The following is a 21,552-nucleotide window of genomic DNA, read 5'->3' on the forward strand; positions in this document are numbered from 1 at the left end:
CTCCCTCCACAGACTGGAGCCAGGCCCCTGTGCTCCTTCCTCAGAGGCTCTCTACATCCAGGCCCACCTCGAGGTCTCACCTTTCCTGTTGGGAAGAGACTGGAGATATGAAGGAATGTGGAAATTTATACGTATTCCCTTGACTTCTTCCATGGGACGTGCAGTGCGGGTCTGGCCCTGGGAAGGGAGGAGGGGCTCTGTTCTGAGGTGGCCCCTTTGCAAGTCCTTGATGTTTCCTTGATGAAAGCCAGGGCCAGCGCACTGAAGAGGCTGGAGTGAGCAGACTCAGCTGGGGGAAGGGTGTGGGGCTAAAGCTGATTTGCTTGGAGTTGAGCTTGTTATTAGAGAGCCCTGAAAGATTCATCAGCTTCAGGAATCAGAGTAGTGAGGGCGGCTCAGACACCAGGCCTGAGCCAGGCCTGTCACCCTCTGGCAGTGAAGCTCTGCCCACACAGTCTCCTTCAATCTGCTGGTACCTCATTTCTTTTTCTCCGGAACGGAGATCAGTCTAAACAGCCCATAGGTCAAGGAAAACTATCCCTGGAGAGTCCAGCCAAGTCCCTACTTCCTGCCAGTCAGTCACTCTCTTGGCTCAGGTTTGAGTTTGCCAAATAGAGAATTTCAGGTCCTCATTCCACAACTTGATTTTACAGTTCAGAAAAGGGGCTGTCTTTTGCCCATTTGTTTATTCTTCTTTGAATTAGAACCCAACTTTTCTAGTATTCGTGTTCCAAATTACTGAACCAGGGATAGCTATTTACTGAAAAGGGTAATCAGATTACTCTTTATTTGTTTTTGGCAGCGCAGCATGCAGGATCTTAGCTCCCCGACCAGGGATCCAACCCGTGCCCTCTTCAGTGGAAGCACGTAGTCTTAACCACTGGACTGCTGGGGAAATCTAAGATTACTCTTAACTAGTTGTAGCACCTTGAACTGTTTAAGAGACAATTCTCTGAAGGAATGAATTGAATCAAAACAGTCTGTGCTCAGGATCATTAGTGCAGACACACATATTCTGTTCAAGGTGTTTTACTAAAAGACCATAAGGGATTATAAGGATGGGAACATTTTTAGGAGGAAAGATGAGGAGAGAATCACCAGAAGGAAGAAGTGGAACCACACCAAAGTCAAAGAAGTGAAAGGAGAATCAGATGGGAACTCGGTGTGTCGAAAATAAGTGTTCTGAGTGGAAACTCCCCAAGGGCACAGGGACATATGCACACTCGGGCACTCTGCTTTTCTGAGGATGCCAGTATCCCCCTCTCTTCTACCTTCTACAATGAAGAGAAATCAGGACTTGACCACAGTGTTGCCAGTACTGAAAGCGCACCCCAGCTCCTGTACTTCAGTGGACATCCCAGGAGTCCATTATGGCCAGAGACAGAGTCCATCTCAGCCAGGAGGCCTTGCCAAGAGGAGAGGGCCCTGGGCTCCCTTTTGGCTTAAAATACAGACCGGTGGCCCTCTATCTGAACTGAATCTTGTTCCAGAGAATGGGTTTGTTTTCATTCATTCATTCATTCCAGATCCTTTACAGTAGTCCAGGACTCCCCAGAGACACTGCCCTCCTGAGCAGTCGAGTAAGATATTTGGTTCTTTCCCCCTCATTTCCAAGTTCCTGGGCGCTAGAAGGCTGTACTCACAGTCTAGTCGTCTAGCCCGTGCGTGGCACTGAGTACATGTTTGGGAAAGGGAATCTAGATGAATGAGGTCAGACTATTCGACAGGTCTCCGCTGGTTACTAGTTGGTGTGGGCACGGGTGCCCTTGAATTTCTATTATTAACGAAAAAAGAGTTTAAATGAAAACAACAACAACAACAAGGAAAAAACAAAACAAAACACACACCAAAGCGGAAAACTTTAACCATCAGTACTGGGACTGGAGCTGCACAGGAGGACGCGGGCACGCATACTGTACCGAACGAACATCACACACATACACCCCACTCACGCAGACATTCCTTCTTTCACGCTCCAGCTCGATCTTTTTACTCCTACTTCCCTTTGCCTCCTCTCCCGGATCAAGCGTTAATCTGTGAATCTCTGACCGCAAAAGAAAAAAAAAAAAGGTGGGTGGGGGGATCCCGAAGTAGCAGAGCGAGGGAGGAGGAGGTGGAGAAAGGCGGGGAGGAGGAGGAGCCCAGCGAACCAGAGTCAGAGGGACTGGTGGCTCCGGCGAGTGTGCAGCCCCGGGGGGAGCCGGCGCTCCAGGCTGGGAACACGTCAGCCCGCCCACCCGCCCGGCGTCTTTGGCGCCCGCCCGCTCGCCGGCCCGCGCCCAGGGGCCTGCTACACCCGGAGCTGGGGCCGCCGCTCAGGGGCGCTCGGGCCAGAGGCGCCGCTCGGGGCGAGCCGGCCGCGCCGCCAGGCTGGTTCCCCGCGCCCGCGCCCGGGATGCCGTTCTACAGGCGCACAGTGGTGCCCCAGCGCCTGTGCCCGCGCAACCCGCCACAGCCGCTGACCGAGCTCCGCGACGTGAGCCACCTGGCCGCGCTCAGCCTGCTCCGGCAGCTCGCCGACCTCTGCGGCCACTCGCTGGCTCTGCTCGAGGACCTCGAGGGGCACCTGCTGGCCCTGGGGCGCCGCACCGACAGCCTGTTCCGCCGCACCGTGCACCTCCGCCGCCGCCTTCCCTGCCGCCTGCTCGGTCCGGAGGACGACGAGGAAGAACTAGGTAAGCTGCGCCCGGGCGGTCCGCGGCCCCGCGTGCACCTCGCCTCTGGGGGCGCCAGCCCGCGCCCGCTCTGCGCCCACCCCTCCCCCGCCCTCCCAGCCCCTCCTCGGCCCTCCCCTCCCTTCCCCTCGGGGAACGAGGGGATCCCGTTTCCCAGACTCCACGCCCGCCGCACTCCAGCTGGAACTTCCTGCTCCTGGATCCGGTCACGCCGTCCCGAGTGGCCATATGCCCTCGGGGTTCCCGGCCTTGGGGTTGGCGGCCGCCTTCTGGGGATCTTGGGGAAGAAGGCGGGGGGACCTGCGGGGGTCCCCGGGAGCTGCTGGGTCCGGACCGCTTCGGCGCCGCCCCCAGGCCCGAGGCGTCCTAGCCTTCGCGGAGTCGGGAACCAAATGGCCGCGCCGCTGGCGTCTTTGCTCCAGTCTAGGAGCTCGGGCACTTCGGAAAGCGCGCCGGAGCCGCCGGCCACCTACGCGGCGGCAGGAGCCCTGGCGGCGGCGCCTACCGACTTTAAGCCTGTGCAACTTCGCGCTGGAGTGTGATCGCGGCTCTCGCTCGAAGAAGTGTCTGAGAGCCCACCCGCCCGCTTCTCCCCGCGAGGTCGGAGCTGGTGCTCCAGGAGGGTGTGGTGGGGAGGAGAGACTCTCCCCCTCCCAGCCGGCTTCTCTGACCCCTTACCCCTAGAGTCCGGCTGCACAGACTTGCTTGGGAGAACCGTTTAAAGCAACTGTCATCAGTTCTGTGATTCCTTTAGAAATCAGCCATGCCTGAGAAACCCAGTGGTGCCCTGGCTGAGCACGCAGGACTCGTGAGAGGCAGGAGGGCAACGCGAGCCCTTGTGCTTTACTACTTTGGACCCCAACACTTTGCATGGGGAATCCTCTCTCCATGGAAATGCTGTGATCCTTTAGAGTGTGGGACTTTTGGAGAAAGCAAGGGGATTGAATGTGCTGGAAATGTTGACCGCAGCTGGGGCATGCCAGGTACCAGGGCCAATTGGTGCCACCAGGAAGTTAGGGGAGAGAAGGAGCAGTGTGGACAGGAAGTTTCAGATGGAGGCAGAATATGGCTACTGACTGACTTGTGATTGCAAGCCTCCAGCTGCCTTGGGAAAGAAGTGTCTGAGTCAGCCCCTCTCCATCGCAGACCTCACCTCCCTCCCACGCCTTCCATAGAATAGGTGTCATAGGCCCTGGCACCCCTCTTCCCAAAACTCTCTGACCTCTGATGTTGATGGTGGAGGTCACTTGTAGAGAAAATGAACTGGGTCCAGTGGGGAAAGGAAGGTGGAAGACACAGTTGACTGCCACATGGAATGTAGACATGGGACCAGAAATCTCTGCATGGCAGGGGAGCAGGAAAGCTGGGGCCTTAGGTCTGGTTAGTTCTCAGTTAACAGAGAGGGTAGGAAGGTCATTGTTGATTTTTTTTTCTGGGGTCCCACTGACTACCAGGATTAGCCTAGGAGAAATTTTATAAGTCAGCTTGCGGAGTTATTTTCAGAATCCCCACACAGCTTGCAGAGAGCCACCTACTGAGTGCTGCAGGGTAAGTTAAGGACAGTGAGGAGGCTCTACTTTTCCAATTTGTGCCTTTCTGTCCTTTCCATGTGAGGGAAGGAATGGCTTCACCAAGTTGCCTTGGGAAAGAGATGGCTTCATGCAATGGAGAGCTTTTAAAGGAAGGGAGCAATTCTTCAGATAAATTGCATTGGGTTGGCTTCTTTGAAATTTGCAAGAGCTGGGAGAGTGGCTATCTCTCATCTTTGGTGTGGCTGCTTGCCTTTGAGAGTGCACCTATCTGCAGGCTCAGGTACTGAGGGGCCTGCTGCATAAATGGAACACAGGCTACCTTAATTTGGCAAGAAGGTCTGGTTTTCCATTTTCTGGTCTAATGCCCTACCCTAGACTCCCCTTGAGGTTCCCACTGCACACTTTTCTCTTCAGGAATTTTGATTGCGTAGCACTTAAATTAGGCCTTCTCAGCAATGATCTGAGCACAAGTGCCAAATGCAAAGGGAGCTGGGGCGCATAATCAGTGCACCACCTGGCCACCCCTTTGTCGCTCAGGCATAAGCTTCAACAAGGTGTTCAAGCAGGTTGCATATTATATTTTGACCCCAATTAAAAATGCTTTTTTTTCCCCACCAATGTCAAGGCTTGCTCTTTTCTTCCCCGTGTCTTTTCCTCCTAGCTCCTACTCCATTACTGACCATTTTGCTGGTGGTGGGCACTCCCAGTCAGCATTTTACCCTGTATATCCTCTATCTGGCTGGATTTCCCCCAGATTCTTGCTCTAGCTGTTTCTTTGGTCATGAGGGCAGGAAAGAACTGGGAAGGAAGGTTTGGAAGCAACATGGGCAGAGTGAATGACACCTGACAGGCCAGCAGTTTGTAGCCTCCTGTGGGGACAGCTTGGCTGCCACCTCTGGACTGAGTAATGACAAGTCAGACTGGCCCATAGCCTTCAGGCTTGCGGAGACCAGACTGCAGGCTGGGCCAGGCAGGGGGGCAGCAGGGGGAGGACAGGGAGAGGAGAGGGAGAAAGACAGAGGAGGAGAAAGTTGATGCTAAAGGAGTCCAAGGTGTTTCTCTCCACAATCAGGGGTCGTGTCCCCACCATCTTCAAGGTTACAAGGGTGGGACTGGGCTGGGCTGGTTGCCTGGCAACACCCTCTTCTCCACTGAAGGCTGTTCTTCGGTAACTTGAACCCCTTTGAGACTGCCCCAGAAGCTCTTGTAACTGGTCTGGGGTGGGGGATGGGGGTTGGAAAGAGGAGAGGGTGTGTTACAGGACTGCACCAGGCTCCTCTGGTTGTGGATCTGTGGCTGTTGCCGCATCCTTGGCATAACCCTGCCTATAACTTGCATTTTTCCTCGCATCTGGCTTTGAATGTGACCCGCTTTATTGCTTTCGTGTCCTGGATTCTGTACTCTTCATCTCAAGAATGGCATGGTCAAAGCCAGTGGGAAATAGCTCCATTCCTGCCACCATATGCTGAGTCAATCCAAGCTTTCCAATTTCTCCCTCAGACATCTATTTAATGTTTGTAGGTGCTTAAATGATAATTACAAAAGCAATCAGGCCATTGGCCTGGGGGTATAATATCTCCTGTGCAAGCAAGGAAGTCACTGAAGCACTAGACAACTGCTAGGTATGTTTAATAACACTGGGGAGCTATCATGTTACACTAGCCCAGGAACTTGCTGTGGGAAAGATGCTCTGTTCCTTCTTGCAATGATTTTGGCTTGAATATAGCCAGTTGGGTAGATGGTGGAAACTCCCTCTTCATCTTTATGTAAAATTCCTGCCTCTTGATTTTCCAACTTTGTGGCAACTCTGGCTCCAAATCATAAAGGACAGCTGGTTTATGTATGTTTAAATCATAATTCCAGTGTGAGGGGAGACTGTTGTAAGTCTATATGGAGATGAAGAATGGAAACTGCGCCTCTAGACTGCAGCCAGTTTACCATTAGATGAGGTATGGTAGACCCTGAACCTGACTGTCATGGCTACTGAGGAGGGGCCTGCTTGAGCTGGATGGAGCAGGAGGAACTTGGGGGACTTGGAACAGGCACTCTACCAGGGCTCAGTTTTGTGGCACTCTACCAGGGCTCAGTTTTGTCTCTGTCCTACATGTCAGCCCCAGAAACTGTTGGGACAGTTGGCTTGACAGAGTGGGGAGGGGGAGCAAGCCCATTTTCTTTTAAATACCATGAAATTCCTGGTCTGCTTCATGGTATTTCCATGTGTTGAAAACATCTTCCCTGGAAATTTGGACACCGAAATGTCCACTAGAATTTCCTCTGCTTTAGAAACAAGAAATTTAATCTTCTCCGTTTTTTAGATACATCAACAGCTAAAGCGATAAAAGCATCAGGATGACGGCAATAGTAGAGTAACAGGAGAGGATTTAAATTATAGCTCTTGGGCTCAATTTTGATCTTTATGGAGTTGATTAGGTGTCAGGAGGAGGGTGGTGAATTTGCATCATTTGTCCCTGTACTTCTCTGGCTTGGGTGGAGTCAGTTTATACTTTGTGACACCAAAAATTCGGTCATTAACCATTATGTGCACCATAATACTTGACTACTGAGGCCCAGAAAAAGGAAGGGACTTGTCCAAAGGCACCCAACTGGATCAAGACCTTTAGTAGCCCTAAGTGCTGGAAAGATTATAGTGCCTCTCCATACCTAATTCCAAATGAAACAATATTAAACCTTCAAATAAAATTTTTTTTTTAAATTTTATTTATTTATTTAGTTAGTTATGGCTGTGTTGGGTCTTCGTTTCTATGCGAGGGCTTACTCTAGTTGCGGCAAGTGGGGGCCACTCTTCATCGCGGTGCGCGGGCCTCTCATTATCGCGGCCTCTCTTGTTGCAGAGCACAGGCTCCAGACGCGCAGGCTCAGTAATTGTGGCTCACGGGCCTAGTTGCTCCGCGGCATGTGGGATCTTCCCAGACCAGGGCTCGAACCCGTGTCCCCTGCATTGGCAGGCAGATTCTCAACCACTGCGCCACCAGGGAAGCCCCAAATAAAATTTTATTTTAAAAGATTACTCGAAGTTCCACCTGTATGTTGAAATTAAAATGGCTTTTTATTAGATTCTTTCATTCTCTCTCTCTTTTGTACTCCTGTTGTTGGTGCCCTAAGCGTGGACTTAATCTGCCCCTTGGGGAATGTGGCACTGGCTAAGTCACACAGCAGGTCAGTGGCATGAGGCCTTGATCTAGAAGCCAGGGCTTCTGCCATCCAAGCCAGTGCTCTGCCCTCTTCAGGGATGCTAAGTTCAAAGTCAGTTGTTCATTGAGAGTCACTGCCGTGGCGTTTTTTCTAGCTGGAACTTGTTCAGGATAAGGAGTAACTACTGCTACCTTTGGGAACTGAGGGATTCTCTAGAGAACAGGCCTCCTGGGGTTTCTTCAGTTGGGACTTGGGGGGTGAGATGGAGGTGGAGGGGAGGAAGGAAGGTCAACCTTGCATCATGTAGAGAATAGATGTAAGGCAAGAGACTCCCTTGTTAAAACAGTCTCCTTTAAGCTTTCAGTAGGAAATAGCCTTGGAAAAATAATCTTTAGTTGGGAAGGGGTGGCTGGGCTAGTGACCCTGACAGTCTTCTGAAGGTCACCTTTCCATTGGATCTTTCCCTCACAATCCTTCTGTCATCTTTATGCTTGCTATTCTCCCTAATAGCTTTTAATCCAACTGTGGACACTTCTTATCACACACCCACATCCTGACTATTTTCTGTTATTACAGCAGAGCTTGGTTGGCATTTCCAAAGGCACTTTTATTAAAAGCCAAGGGGAATGAGAAAGTAAAATTATTACCAAAAATGTGTTTAACATACGTGTTTCCAAAGTATGGATTTATTATTCTTCAAAGCTTAAGTAGCTTAACAGGCTTACTAGCTTTGCTGCTCTATATGCCCTTTCTGAGGGACTCAGATCACCTTTTCCTCAGATCATTACTTTCTAACTTTGAAGAAAGGGCACAACTTTGGGTCCTGTCTCCTCCCTGCCCCCAACCCTTGTGCTGGGTTTTAGAGACCCACAGGTAAATAAGACCCAGTCTGTTCATTCGAAGAGCTCCCAGTCTGCAGGGGTTGATGCCATCTTGTTTCCCAGCACATCAGCACAGGGTGCCTGGGCATCCGGTCTTCTTCTCTAGGTGAGGGAAAGAAGATAACCAGAATCTGGACCCCAGTTCACACCCCATAGGATTTTCCATTCAGTCTGGTTCGGGGTCCAAGGATGGAATTTGGACTTTTAGAATTCCCTATGGTAAAAAAACAAAAAACAAAAAACCAAAAAACCCAAACAGTGATAGAGTGCTACTGTGAATTCAGCAATGCTTTTACATGAATTTGTAGGTTTAAAATTGATGACCTTGTCTTCACACATAGGCAAAATAGTGCTTATTCAGTAGATGAACAATGCTTGGTGGATCTGCAGACTCATGGACGTCTTGTGATAACTCCTCCAGAGTTATCTAGATGGCCTTCTAGAGTCTTCTACCCTCTGTTGGGAAGCACTGGCTTAACCTTCCTGGTTCAAGCTTTCAGCTCTTCCCTGCTCCAAAGAATTCCATGATTTCACTCAGATAAGCTCTCACTGAAGTTTTCAAGTTAGAGTACACAGGATGGCAATGTCTTTTCCTCACTTTATTTATTTACTTTCTTTCAGTTTTATTGAAATATAATTGACATACAGCACTGCATAAATTTAAGTGTACAGGATGATGATTTGACTTACATACATCATGTAATGATTAGCACAATAAGTTTAGTGAACATCCATCATCTCGTATAGATACAACATTAAAGAAAAAGAAAAAAATATTTTTCCTTGCGATGAGAGCTCTTAGGATGTACTCTCAACAACTTTCATAAATAACACACAGCAGTGTTCATTATATTTATCATGTTGTACGTTACAACTCTAGTACTTATCATGTAATTGGAAGTTTGTACCTTTTGACCACCTTCATCCAATTCCCCCTCCCCTCGCCCCAACCTCTCTGGTAACCACAAATCTGATCTCTTTTTCTGTGAGTTTATTTGTATGTTTTTTGAAGTATAATTGACCTACAGCACTATGTTAGTTCCTGGTGCACAATATAGTGATTCCATATTTCTATACCTTACAAATTGAGCACCATGATAAGTCTAGTTACCATCTGTCACCACACAAAGATATTACATTATTATTGACCATATTTCCCACACTCTACACTTTATCCGCACAATACTCCTTTATTTTGTAACTGGAAGTTTGTACCTCTTAATCTCCCTCACCTATTTCACTCATCCCTCCCACCCCCTCCCCTCTGGCAACCACCTGTTTTTTCTCTACATCTATGATGCTGTTTCTGTTTTGTTATGTTTGTTCATTTGTTTTGTTTTTTAGATTCCACATATAAGTATAATCATATGGTATTTGTCTTCCTCTGTATGACTTATTTTACTAAGCATAAAACTCTCTAGGTCCATCGGTGTCACATATGGCAAGATTTCATTCTTTTTTATGGCTGAGTAATATTCCATTGTATCTATACACCACATCTTCTTTATCCATTCATCTGTTGATGGCACTTAGGTTGCTTCTATATCTTGGCTATTGTGAATAGTGCTGCAGTGAACATAGAGGTGCATGTATCTTTTCTAATTAGCGTTTTCATTTTCTTTGGAGAAATACACAGAAGTGGAATTGCTAGATCGTATGGTAGTTCTATTTTTAATGTTTTGAGGAACCTCCATAGGATGGCAAAAACTTAATGGACAAGGCTACGTTAATAATGCCACAAACAGGAGATGTGTGGATTGTGTTTGCACAAGTAGGCTTGCACCAAGGTGCTTTGTATGTGAGGCAGTGGGTCTGATTGTGTACAAACCATTAGGCTCAGTCCTTTACCTTGGGAGGTTTGAGCAATCTCTGTCCATCCCTCCTCCCTTCCTGCCATCCCTCCCTCTCTCTCTTTCTAAAATGTAAGCTCCTCAATAGAAAGTAAACATCTTTAGGGCAGAGATTTTATCTTTTTTTACTGCCATATCTCCAGTCCCTAAAATAGTGCTTGGCACTTAATAAATACCTATTAAGTTCAATTCCTCCCTTCTTTCTAACCACCACACATTTATTGAGCACCTGACTCTGGGCCTGGCCCTGTGCTAGCCTCTGAGGATATAGAGCCAAGCTAGAATGCAGCCCCATGGTCCAGCGGGGAGAGCCTGGAATCATCGTACTGCCGTGGAGGCAAGCTTGGGGGTCATCGGAAGGCAGAGGAAGCTCACCTAATTCAGCTCAGAGGCTTGGAAAAGCTTCGGGGAGGATGTGGTGTCTGAGTTCTGAAGGATGATCTGGAGCTGGCCAATTGAAGAAGGAGGGGGAGGGAATTCCCGGCTCAGAAGGTAGCCTGTGCTAAGCCCTGGATATGTGAGAGGGCTAGTGTGGGGGAGGAACTAACTCAAGTGATTCAGGAGGAGAGGGTGCAAGGCACCTCCTGACTCAGAGTGAGCCCTCAGGGCTCGGGTGGGGGGGCTGTAACATCCTGTTTGCTGACCAAGGAGCTGGATACTGGAGAGCCTTAGGAAGGTCCAAATGAAGCTGTAATAGGAACTGCAGATTTTCTTGATCTACGTTCAAGTTTTCATTATCCTTGGGCAGATGAGACTTGGGCGACCTTGGCTCCTCCCTGCTTTGCAGAGCCAAGTCCTAGGTCCCCCTAAGATGTCCAGGCCAGGAGGCACTCCACGCCACAGTGAGACAGAGAGAGGGAGAGAAAGCAAGAATCTACCTGCCTGGTGTGTCCCCGGCTGTGTGGATCCAGTTGCATTCCAGAGCAAAATATATTATTCATGCGCCTGCTTTTTTGTGAGTGGGGACATTTGAGGTTTGACTGTATGTTTTATTTTATTTTATTTTTTCTTTCTAAATAGCATAGATTCTTCAGAATGGTCTGCAATTCATCTAGGGGAAAATCAGAAAAATATTTTTTTCCCTTGGAAAATGGACTCAAAGAGGAGATGAGTTTTAAAAATGATTCAGCTGTTTTTAAGTGGAATCATTTGCTTCTGAGAACAGTGTAATTAACTGCCTGGCAATTTATAGTCTGATTCCCAGTATCTGCGAAGTAGTCAAACTCATATTGTTCTCCCGAACCAGCAGGCCCTGAGGGGAGTGAGGTCTACTTTACCAGAAAGCCTTGGGCGCTCTCGGCTCTCGCTGGAGGCCATGCATCACAGCTGTCAGCAATTCTAGCGGTGTTGTTATATGCTCTTATCCCCCCTTGACCCAGTAATTCCATTTCCAAGACCTTATGCTAAAGAAATGATCAGATATTGTGGGGAAAATGTTCGCGGATCCTCACTGCATCTTTTGGTTATTTATACTAACCCCAAAATGAAAACAACTTATTCAGTAATATGGGTGTGGTTCTATAAATGTTGACAGGTCTATGTGTGGTACAAATCTAGGCAACTAAGAAAAATCGTGCTCGAAATAAATATATGAGGATATGTGGAAATGTGTGAAATAATGCTAAGTGAAAAATCAGGGTATTAAATTGCATGTATGATATTATCCAAAATAAAGCACACACATAAAAAAGAAGCTGGAGGGGTATGTGCCAAAATGTTAACAATCGTTGTTATCTCAAGGTGATAACAATGATAGCAAACGATAACAAAGATAGCAGTGGTTATCTTTATGAGATTATGGGAGCCGGTGTTTTTTCTTTTCTTGTAGCTTTGTGTATTTTTCAAAATTTCCTAAATGAACATGTATTACTTTTAATAAACAGAAAAACCAAACAATGAATGACATATTAAGGAAAAGGATCTTGGGATTTGGCAGCAGCACCTGTGGGTTTAATTCTGACTTGCCCGACACTTATAAGCTGATTTGGGTGTCTCAGAACCACACTCCCTCATCTTTAAAAGGGGGTTAATGCTCCCCAGTTCAGAAGGTTGTCGTGAGGATCCAGAATAATGTATGGAAAATGCCGGGCCCATATGCCACAATCCTGCTTATGATCACTAAATACTAAGAAGATGAAATTCCACAAAACCTTTTGAAATCCCTGGATGGGGATACTGTCAAGATGAAGTTATAATGTTTCCTAAACAGCTCCGAATTGCAGCCATTCTTCCCTTTTGCAGAATATGTAAAGAATGCCTGCCTGTGTGCTCACGGAGGAGCCAGGGCTGTCGGCTCGTCTCTCCCAATCTGAGGATTTTCCTTTCCTTTGACTCCTCCCTTCATTCTCCCCCACTGACATCTGTTCACTGCCTCACCAACCAAGGGGGCAAATTCTTTGGAACTGAAGCCGAGGCACCACCGAGAGTTCTGGTAGATCTGAGATGTTTATTGTCACAGAATATGTAGTGCTGGCTGACCACGAGGACCTGCCAGGTTGGGACGCCAAGGAGGGGCTTTAATGAAGCAGCAGAGGATAGACGCAGGTCGCACAGCTAGGCAGCATCCCCTGCCTTGGGGCAGAGCCCTCATCCAAATGTCCTGCTGGCTCTCTGGTCACCTCTTCCCTCGGGATGGCTTCATGGCTTCTGGCTTGGCTCCCCAGTTTTACAGAACCAGCTTGGTTTATGGGTGAAGACACACCTTCTCACAAAACTTCTGGGGCCTCAGGATGCTTCAGTGACGTATTTGGCAGCTTGCCTGAGGGTCTGCCTCTCACCAGCATGGATTTGGAGCCAGTAAGCCCTAATCTTACAACCAGGCAGCCTCAAGGTCATGGGCACACCTTGGTAGTGTCTACAGCATGCCCAGACCACCAAGCAATTCAGTCATCTCCCTGAGTAGAATCCTTCACACTGCTTGTCCGGTTGCATTTTTTATTTTTAAAATTAGAGTAAAAAATATAGACCCTGGCTGCAAATCTGAATTACTTGGAGAGCTTAAAAATGTTACTAATGCTGTGGCCCCACCCCATACCAATAAAACCAGAATTTCTGGGGGATGAGGCCCAGGAACCAGGATTTTTAAAAGACCCCCAGGTGATTCTAATGTGCAGGCATGGGTGAGAACCACTGTTGTGGTATAGACTGTTAAAGCTGGAAGAGACCGTCCAGAGTTTGAAAAACTATAATGTATTTGTGGATAATGAGCATGAACTATAATACAGGCTTAGATTAAAGTAAGTGACAAAATATGACCTCATGGATGAACTCATAAGCAGTAATAATACCAAGTTAGATAATACACTTTAAAAAATTTTTAATAATGTATTTTATTTAACCCAGTATATCCAAAATAGTATCATTTCAGCATGCAATCGATATTAAAATGATTAATGAGGTATTTTACATTATTTTATCTTTTGTACTAGGTCTTCAAAATTCAATGTGATTTTACACTTAGAGCACATCTCAGTTTGGTCTGGCTACCTTTCAGATGCTCCATAACGCTATGTGGACAGTGGCTTCCATATTGGACAGCACCATTCTAGGGCATGGCCTTGTAGGCCAACTGGTCTTCTGTATGATAAATTATTTTATTTTTTTAAAACTGGATAATACACTTTTTAAATTTTATAAGAGAACAGAGGAAATTAGAAAGACGAAGCCATTTAATTTTATTAATAAAAAGAATAACTATATGTTAAGGTAAAGTTAAGCATCTTTTATTTTACATTTTTTGGTTATAACACGTCATCAACAACCACTGACATTTTAGGCGAGAACAATACTTTTGTTTTCTTATGTTGTAGTTATTTAATATCACTCTTGATGTTACTGGGTTGGATCCCTACATGAAGTCAACCTCAACTTACCTGTCTTTGCAAAAGAATATTAAGATTCCACTATGCACAGGGTTGTTGGAGTACAGGGAAGAGGAAGGAAACTTCCACTTTGTAATATTTAGTGTTCCAAATTGGGCTATGCCAGAAATCATAAATAGAAGTTGAAATGGTTGCCTCTGAATCAACATCTAGATTGGACTTAGTGCTTTCCTCAGTTCTCTTACGTGGCACACCATTTCATGCAGGTAGATTATTACGTTAATGACAGTGCATAATAGTGAGAACAACTGTATAGATTGTTGTGTTCAGTATTTTTAAACCCATATCTGTTATACTTCAACAAATGCAGTTTAGAAGAAAAAGTATTTCTCTTTTTATCCCCTCCACGATCCCAATAGAAATAGAGTTTTAGAATGTGAATCTAGGCCAGCAGCTGCCCAGAGAAAGGAAGAGGACTGGTCTAAAAGCGTCTCCAGGGTCGGTGGTTGCACTGACTTCGAGTACAGAACCTCTCCTGTGGCTATTTTGGGGTCCTGAGGCATCCACTTAGGTGACCCTATCATCAGCCCCTGAGAAATGCTGGGACAAGGGTGACAAGGGAGAGGGGAAAACTTTGGGAGGCCACTTTTAGTATCCCCTCTCCCTGCTGTGATCAGAGGGAAGAGATACTAAAGGCAACCCTTCCAGTTTGTGTCCCCAGCAACAGATGATGCTGAGGATAACAAACAAGGCATCAAGAAGAGGCAGCAGCATCTTCAGAGGAATCTGGTTCAGAAGGCTGAGAAGTGTGTTTTGAGGAAGAGTTGCACTCAGAATGGTGCGAATTAAACAAAAAGTTTATGAAAAAGTTTGGGAAGAGTCCAGCTCCCAGGAAACTTTGCTCTTAGGAGAGACTCATGTCTTGAGGTTTCTGGATAGCTAAGTCTCACTGTATTCCAATTTCTAACCTGTTTTACCTCTTGGAATAACGCGTTACATAAGTTTACTCCCCATTGTGAAATAGCACAGTGAAATCTTTTCCCCCATAATTCCAAAGTAATGAAAATGGTAGATTTAGGAAACAAATGTTAGTGACTCGCACAGAGGCTTTACATTTTGTGCCTGTAGTTTCAAAACTATCTGCTGCATGTGGGGAGGGGGTGGGGGGAGGAAGATCCAGTGCAGGTGAAGACTCCTTTCATTCCAGTTAGCAGATGCCAGTGGGAGCTGGTAGTATATATGGCAAATAGGTGTCCCCTCGAGGAAGAGGGATGGCAAAAAAGGTACCTCCTCTGGATAGACCAATGAGGAAAACCCACTCCTTTTGGTGGAACCGTTAGACAAAGGCACATTCTTTGAGCATAGCAATTAGAAACAGTCACTTGTTTTGGTCATAACTATTTAAAAATAGAGCATCCTCTGGGTGGACCAATTTTGAAATAATAATTAATAATTAAAGTCCACGTGCAGTCAGACAGGGCATTGGGCTTGGTTGAATTTTGTCCCCAACTTGAGACCCCTTGGCAGGGTGCCCTTGTAGGAATACAACTTGCACAAGAGTACAGGTGGTCCTATGGTGCCCGGGGCCAGGCCAGGCACCAGGCATACAGATGTATATAAGAGCTAGACCTTGTTCTTGAGAAATGTATAGACTCCCCTTCCTAACCCCCATCCTCTTTAACTCACCCCATCTGCTGCCAGCTCCACCCATGCTGCATTCTGCCTGGCAGAGCTTCTCTTTATGGTGACAAAACGTCTACCCTCCAGATGCACGGGCTGCTGTCTGCTGTTAGCGGGGGCTGTGCTGCTTCTGCCTGAGGCTCCAGGCTAAATGTCTACTATCTATGATGAACAACTAGGGCTAATTGTTCGTTGTGAGGGCTTGTTGCTTCTAGGTTCTAGATGGGAAAATATAGACAGCATTTCTTCAATATCTGTTTTAAATCTTGGTTGTGTTCTGTTTAAATGTGCTTTGAAATGGTGAGTTTAGGCAGAACTGAGCTATTTTTTGCCTTTAATTTTCATATTCTTTAATAAAGGAAAGCAGTTTATCTCTTAATCTGGTGATTTAGAGCTGGCTTCAAGGGCTAATTCCTACCTAGCTCATTGTATTAAGATTGTGCCAGGCCCTGTGCCAGGTATTGGCGACACTGAATTCATAAGACCTACCTTTTGCCCTTGAGTCTTGATATTTAGTTGGGAGGACAGTGTGGAGGGAGATAACCTCACTGCAGGCTGCTGGGTCTTAGGTGAAAAGCATAGAGCACAGAGGCAAGGAAAGCTTCCATAGCCTTTTTCTCTCTTGTCTTCCTGAAAACTGCTATTCATCCATCCATCCAGACATTCCCTCATCTTTACAGCCTCCTCCAACTCTCTCTGCTATACTCCTGCTGTGCTTTGTTCACTTTTGAGACCCTTGGTTCCTCCATGTGGCCCAGCTTGGGAGAAGATCGTTGAGGCAGAGACTGCCAACTATGTACTGAACCTTCTTGAGTTCATTTTTATTTCCTTTCTTTTACCACCTCTTGAAAGTAACACGACCCTCTTCTGTGAAACTTGGAAGAACAGCCTGGCCATTCCTGGCCTCAAGATGAACTGTAAGCTAGAAGATAGCATTCTCTCCTGAGAAGAGTGAAAGCCTGTTTTAAAGGTTGTGGGGCTTTGGAAATAAGGTAGAACTACTGTGGCCTTCAGATCCTGATAAGTTCAGATGAGTTTGAACTGTTTCCTCCATCCCAAGGGACATCAGAGTTATATTAGGTGGCTGTGGGCTAGTGACAGGCCTTTAGAGGTAGAAAGAAGCCCTGGTTATGAACCTGGCTAATTTTGCTCATTTTGCCAAGGGATAATGCCCAATTTCAGTATTTGCTAATGGGGTAATTTCAGTGTTGAGCCTTTTTTCTCTTTGTCAGGAGGATCAAATGAAATCCTATATGGAAAAGACTTTGTAAACAAAAAACCACCCCCCAAAATGTTATATATTGTCATCCTTGAGAACAAAGACAGTGGCTGACTCATCCCTTTTTCCCCAGCATCTAGTTTGGAAGTAGGCACACTGCAAATGTTTGTTGAATGACTAAGTGGCCTAGTAGGAGATAGGTGTTTGTATTTCTTTTTTTTTTTTTCTAGGACTCTACCTTTAATACCAATAATAATAATAACTTTAATGATAATTTCCCTAATTATAAAAATAATACATATTTGATGCAGAAAACTTGGAAGTATAGAAAGCACAAAGAAAAAAACAATAAAACAAAAATCCTTCTTGGTATCAACAAGATAAAATAATTGGCTACATTCTGATGTATATTCTTCTAATATTTTTCCTTATGAATGTTTCATTTTTGTTTTGTAAGAAGAAGTTATTGTAATGCATCCATCCTTTTATAGCCCTTTTCAAATTAGTGTATCATTTAAGAATGTTTATATCATGTAAATCATATATCTGCTAAGGGGTTAACATCCAGAATATATAAAGAACTCCCCATAACTCATCAAAGAAACCAAAACCTGTTTGCATTTCTTTAAACCTTTCCATATTATCTAATAAATCTGCTGTATTAATGCTTACCCTTACCTGTTTTGTAATTTCTGCCATTACCAACACTGTGAAGCCTGCAATCAGGATGCACCGCTGCCAAATCGACAGTGGTGCCTAGGCTATGATCTTTTTCTGAAGGGTTTAGGTCTCCCACCAGACTCCTCAAGGGTGGGGGTTGTGTTCCCCCAGTGCCTTGGTATCCAGTAAGTGCTATATACATCTTTGCTGGCTGACAAACAGGGAGAGCTAGTAGCATGTTTTTGCATTTCTATTTGGCTAATCAGATCAGCCCCAGATATCAGAAAGTGACAGATGTCACAGCTAGATTACCCCACCTTACTTTTGCACTGAGGTGATCCCGTCTTTTTTAAAATTAAAGAACCTTTGGACAAAAAAAGCCATGGCCTTTATTATTATTGTTAAGAGCTTACTATGTGCCTGGCAATATGTGAATCATCAACTCATTTATTCCTCACAACGATTCCATGATAGTTACCATTATTATCCCCATTTTCTGGATGAAGAAACAGGCTCAGAGAAGAGGAAATAATTTGATTAAGAGTTGTGGAGTAAGTTGAGAATCCAGAATTGGAACCCTTATGGATGTTCTCAGTCACAGTGAATGGGGAGTGAGCTGTACTGAAAGTGAGGAGTAGGGAAGGAAAGTATTTCTACCACCATCAGGGAGGAGCCTAGGTTGGGGTAAGATCAGTTGGGGGACTTTCTAGTGGGACCCAGGAGATTCAGCAGAACTATATTTGGTAGGACTAAAAAGAGAATTAAAATTTGGGGAGTGAGACAGGAAGAGAAAACAGAATATTGAATTTTTTTCTGTGAAGTTAGCTAGCATTTTTGTATTTCTTATTATTTTATGAAGCACTTTTACATATGTTGTCTCATACAGCCCTCATGACAGCCCTGTGAGTTATTACTCCTATTTAAGAAATGAAAAAAAATAGATCCAGAGACATTATAACAGACTTGCCCATGGGGGCAAGTGGGAAGGTTATGAAGACCAGTAAACCATTCATTCATTCAGTAAACATTAATTGAGCATCTACTATGTATCAGGCACTGTTTTTGGTGCTAGAGATACAGCAGTGAACAAGACAGACAAAATTCTTTGTCCTCATGGAGCTTACAAGGTAGATAAACTATGATTTATTTCTTTTCAATTATCCTCTGTCAAGTAATAGATATTGGTTTGGGTTGAAAACCCAAACCTGTGCTTTATTTTTTTTTTAAGAATTTTTTTTGAAGTGGACCATTTTTTTTAAAGTCTTTATTGAATTTGTTACAATATTGCTTCTGTTTTATGTTTTGGTTTTTTGTCCCCGAGGCATGTGGGGTCTTAGCTTCCTGGCCGGGGATCAAACCCGTACCCCCTGCATTGGAAGGCAAAGTCTTAACCACTGGACCACCAGGGAAGTCCCTCGGCTGTGCTTTAGAATCATCTGGCACATTTTGAAAAAAACACTGATGCCTGGGCCCCACTCCAGACCAATTAAATCAGAATCTCTGGGAGTTGAAGCCCAGGCATCGGATGTGTGTGCATGTGTGTGTATGAGTGTTTTAAACTTGCTCCAGAGGGTTTTTGTGTGCAGTCAAGCATGAGAAGCACTGGTTCAGAGCAGTCTCAACCTTGGCTTCTCATTAGAATCACCTTGGGAACTTAAAAATATATATACCAATGTCTGGACCTCACCTCTGGGGTGAATTAAATTAGAACCTCAGCGGTCATGTCCAGACATTTTTATTTTATTTTATTTTATTATTGAGGTATAGTTGATTTACAATAGTGTGTTAGTTTCAGGTGTACAGCACAGTGATTCAGTTACATATGTGTGTGTGTGTATATATATATATATATATATTACATATATATGTTACGTATGTGTATGTATTCAATTACATGTGTATATATACATAGCTATATAAAACTGGGCAACACAGATGGGCATAAAAGGGCAGGATCAGAGGGGTGGACTCAATGGCGTCTGACTGTGAAAGTCAACCAGAGGGAAGAAGAAACAAAAATGTGTGCCTTGCAGATCAAAAGCATCCAGGGACAGCAGAAAGTGAGCTAGAGGAAGGCAGCCTACCAGTTGGCCTAGATCTCTTTGCAACTATAATTGGTCTGCGCTGGCAGAAGAAAGATGATAATGCTAGCTGTTGAGAGGCAACATAGTTAGCATAGTTGTTAAGTGCAGGGACCCTGAGACCACCCTCCTGGGTCTGAGCCCTCACTCTGCCATTTGCTTTCTTTATGACCCTAGGTAAGTAGCCTGACATCTCTTTGCATTAGTTTCCCAAGCTGTAGACTGGGGATCCTTATAATAATACCTACTTCATAGGCCTGTCATGAAGATTACAAGCTTGGCACATAGTAAATACTTTTACACAAACATTATAAAGAATGATTTGGAGTAAGTGTCCAGCACCCTACTTGTATTTGCTCCCTAATCTTTACTTTGCATGAAGTAGGCACTATTTCCCCAATCTTATAGATGAAGAAACCAAGGCACAAAGATGTTGTTACTTGTAAAAAAAATGACCTAGTTAGTAAGTCACAGAGCCAGGATATGACACCAGGGGAATTGATTCCTTAGCACCCACTCAACCACAGGACTATACTGAGTAATGACACAAGCCTTTATCTCCGTCTTGATGCCCACTGATAAAAGCTGGGCCCGGGGGATGCTGAAAGGAATGAAAACCTGGTCCTGCCTAGAAGAGTTTACACTGTAGTTGGGGACAGCAGACATATGTATAAGAAGATAACCATAAAAGGTGCATCATGCCTGGTGCCAAGGGACTTCAGAGAGTAGCCAGTGACAGCTTTGTCATGATGCCTGGCTTTGGATTGGGTCCTTGGCAGGCACAAGGAGGGACAGAGGGAGCTGTATGAGCAAAGGCAAGGAGGTAAGGCTATGGATGGCATTTGGGGGGGCTGGGGAAGGCACCTTTTCTCCTCTACCACATTGTAGGGAATCCGTGGGAAGCCCCTCAAACTCAGTGCCAAGGTCAGGGGGTGCCTAGTACTACTGGGCTTCCTTCTGGGGATGTCATGGAAGCAGACAGTGCAGAAGCATGTAAACTCAGGCTGTCACAGGGACAGGCCATAAGAAGACCATCCAGTCCAAACCTTTCATAGCCAGATGGGGAAACTGAGGGCCAGAAAGGTAAAAGGATCAGCTGCAGCAAGCCAGCAGCAAACTGTGCTTGGCTTTGTCAGGCTGATATTTCTGCCATGCAATGATGTATAACCATGCCTGGGCTGTTTACTGGAGACATCATTCAGTAGCACCCAAGTCTACTCCTCTAGTACCCAGAAGTTGTTTTCACAACTTGCTTCCACTGGGAATTTGGGTTTAACAGATACACACTACTGTATATAAAATAAACAACAAGAACGTACTGCATAGCACAGGGAACTATATTCAATATCTTGTAATAACCTATAATGGAAAAGAATCTGAAAAAGAATATATATATATATATCTCTGAATCACTTTGTTGTACACCTGAAACATTGTAAATCAACTATACTTCGATTAAAAAAATTTTTTAAAAAAACAAAGAAATTCACGCTATTACCAAAAAAAAAGAACTTGCTTTCAAGTTTTCTGCTTCATTTAATTTCCTGTACTGTCATAGATTAAGACTTGAACGTGAGGCTTGGCAGACCTACCAAGGAGGCAACACAGGGCAAGTTGAGAGGAAAACAGGGCAGGGACCTAATATGAGAGTCACCCTCTAGGACTCGTTGCAGTTCTTAATCTTTTTCAGAATATTATTTTTAAATGCATTAGATAAAATAGATAGACTTACAAAGGAAAACAATTGTACTGAAATACAGTTATCAAAATATTTTTAAAAATTGTGATATGGTAATATATGTGCTTCTTTGAACACATTTTATAAATTTATTTATTTATTTATTTATTTTTGCTGTGTTGGGTCTTCGTTTCCGTGCGAGGGCTTTCTCCAGTTGCGGCGAGCGGGGGCCACTCTTCATCGCGGTGCGCGGGCCTCTCACTGTCGCGGCCTCTCTTCTTGCGGAGCACAGGCTCCAGACGCGCAGGCTCAGTAGTTGTGG

At 45.3% G+C, this 21,552-nt stretch overlaps 1 protein-coding gene across 2 annotated transcripts in view; it reads left to right on the forward strand.

The window, feature by feature from the left end:
• Nucleotides 1-2,383: 2,383 nt before the first annotated feature.
• The window catches only part of NHSL2 (NHS like 2), a 271,747-nt gene continuing 252,578 nt past the window's right edge, over nucleotides 2,384-21,552 (forward strand). For both annotated transcript variants that reach the window (XM_036839725.1, XM_036839726.1), the window contains exon 1: nucleotides 2,384-2,675. In XM_036839725.1, coding sequence (XP_036695620.1) covers nucleotides 2,396-2,675 — 280 coding nt within the window. In that variant the 5' untranslated portion in view covers nucleotides 2,384-2,395. The remainder of the gene's footprint in view (nucleotides 2,676-21,552) is intronic.

This window comes from Balaenoptera musculus, chromosome X (assembly GCF_009873245.2).
Source record: "Balaenoptera musculus isolate JJ_BM4_2016_0621 chromosome X, mBalMus1.pri.v3, whole genome shotgun sequence".
Taxonomy (NCBI): Eukaryota; Metazoa; Chordata; class Mammalia; order Artiodactyla; family Balaenopteridae; genus Balaenoptera; species Balaenoptera musculus.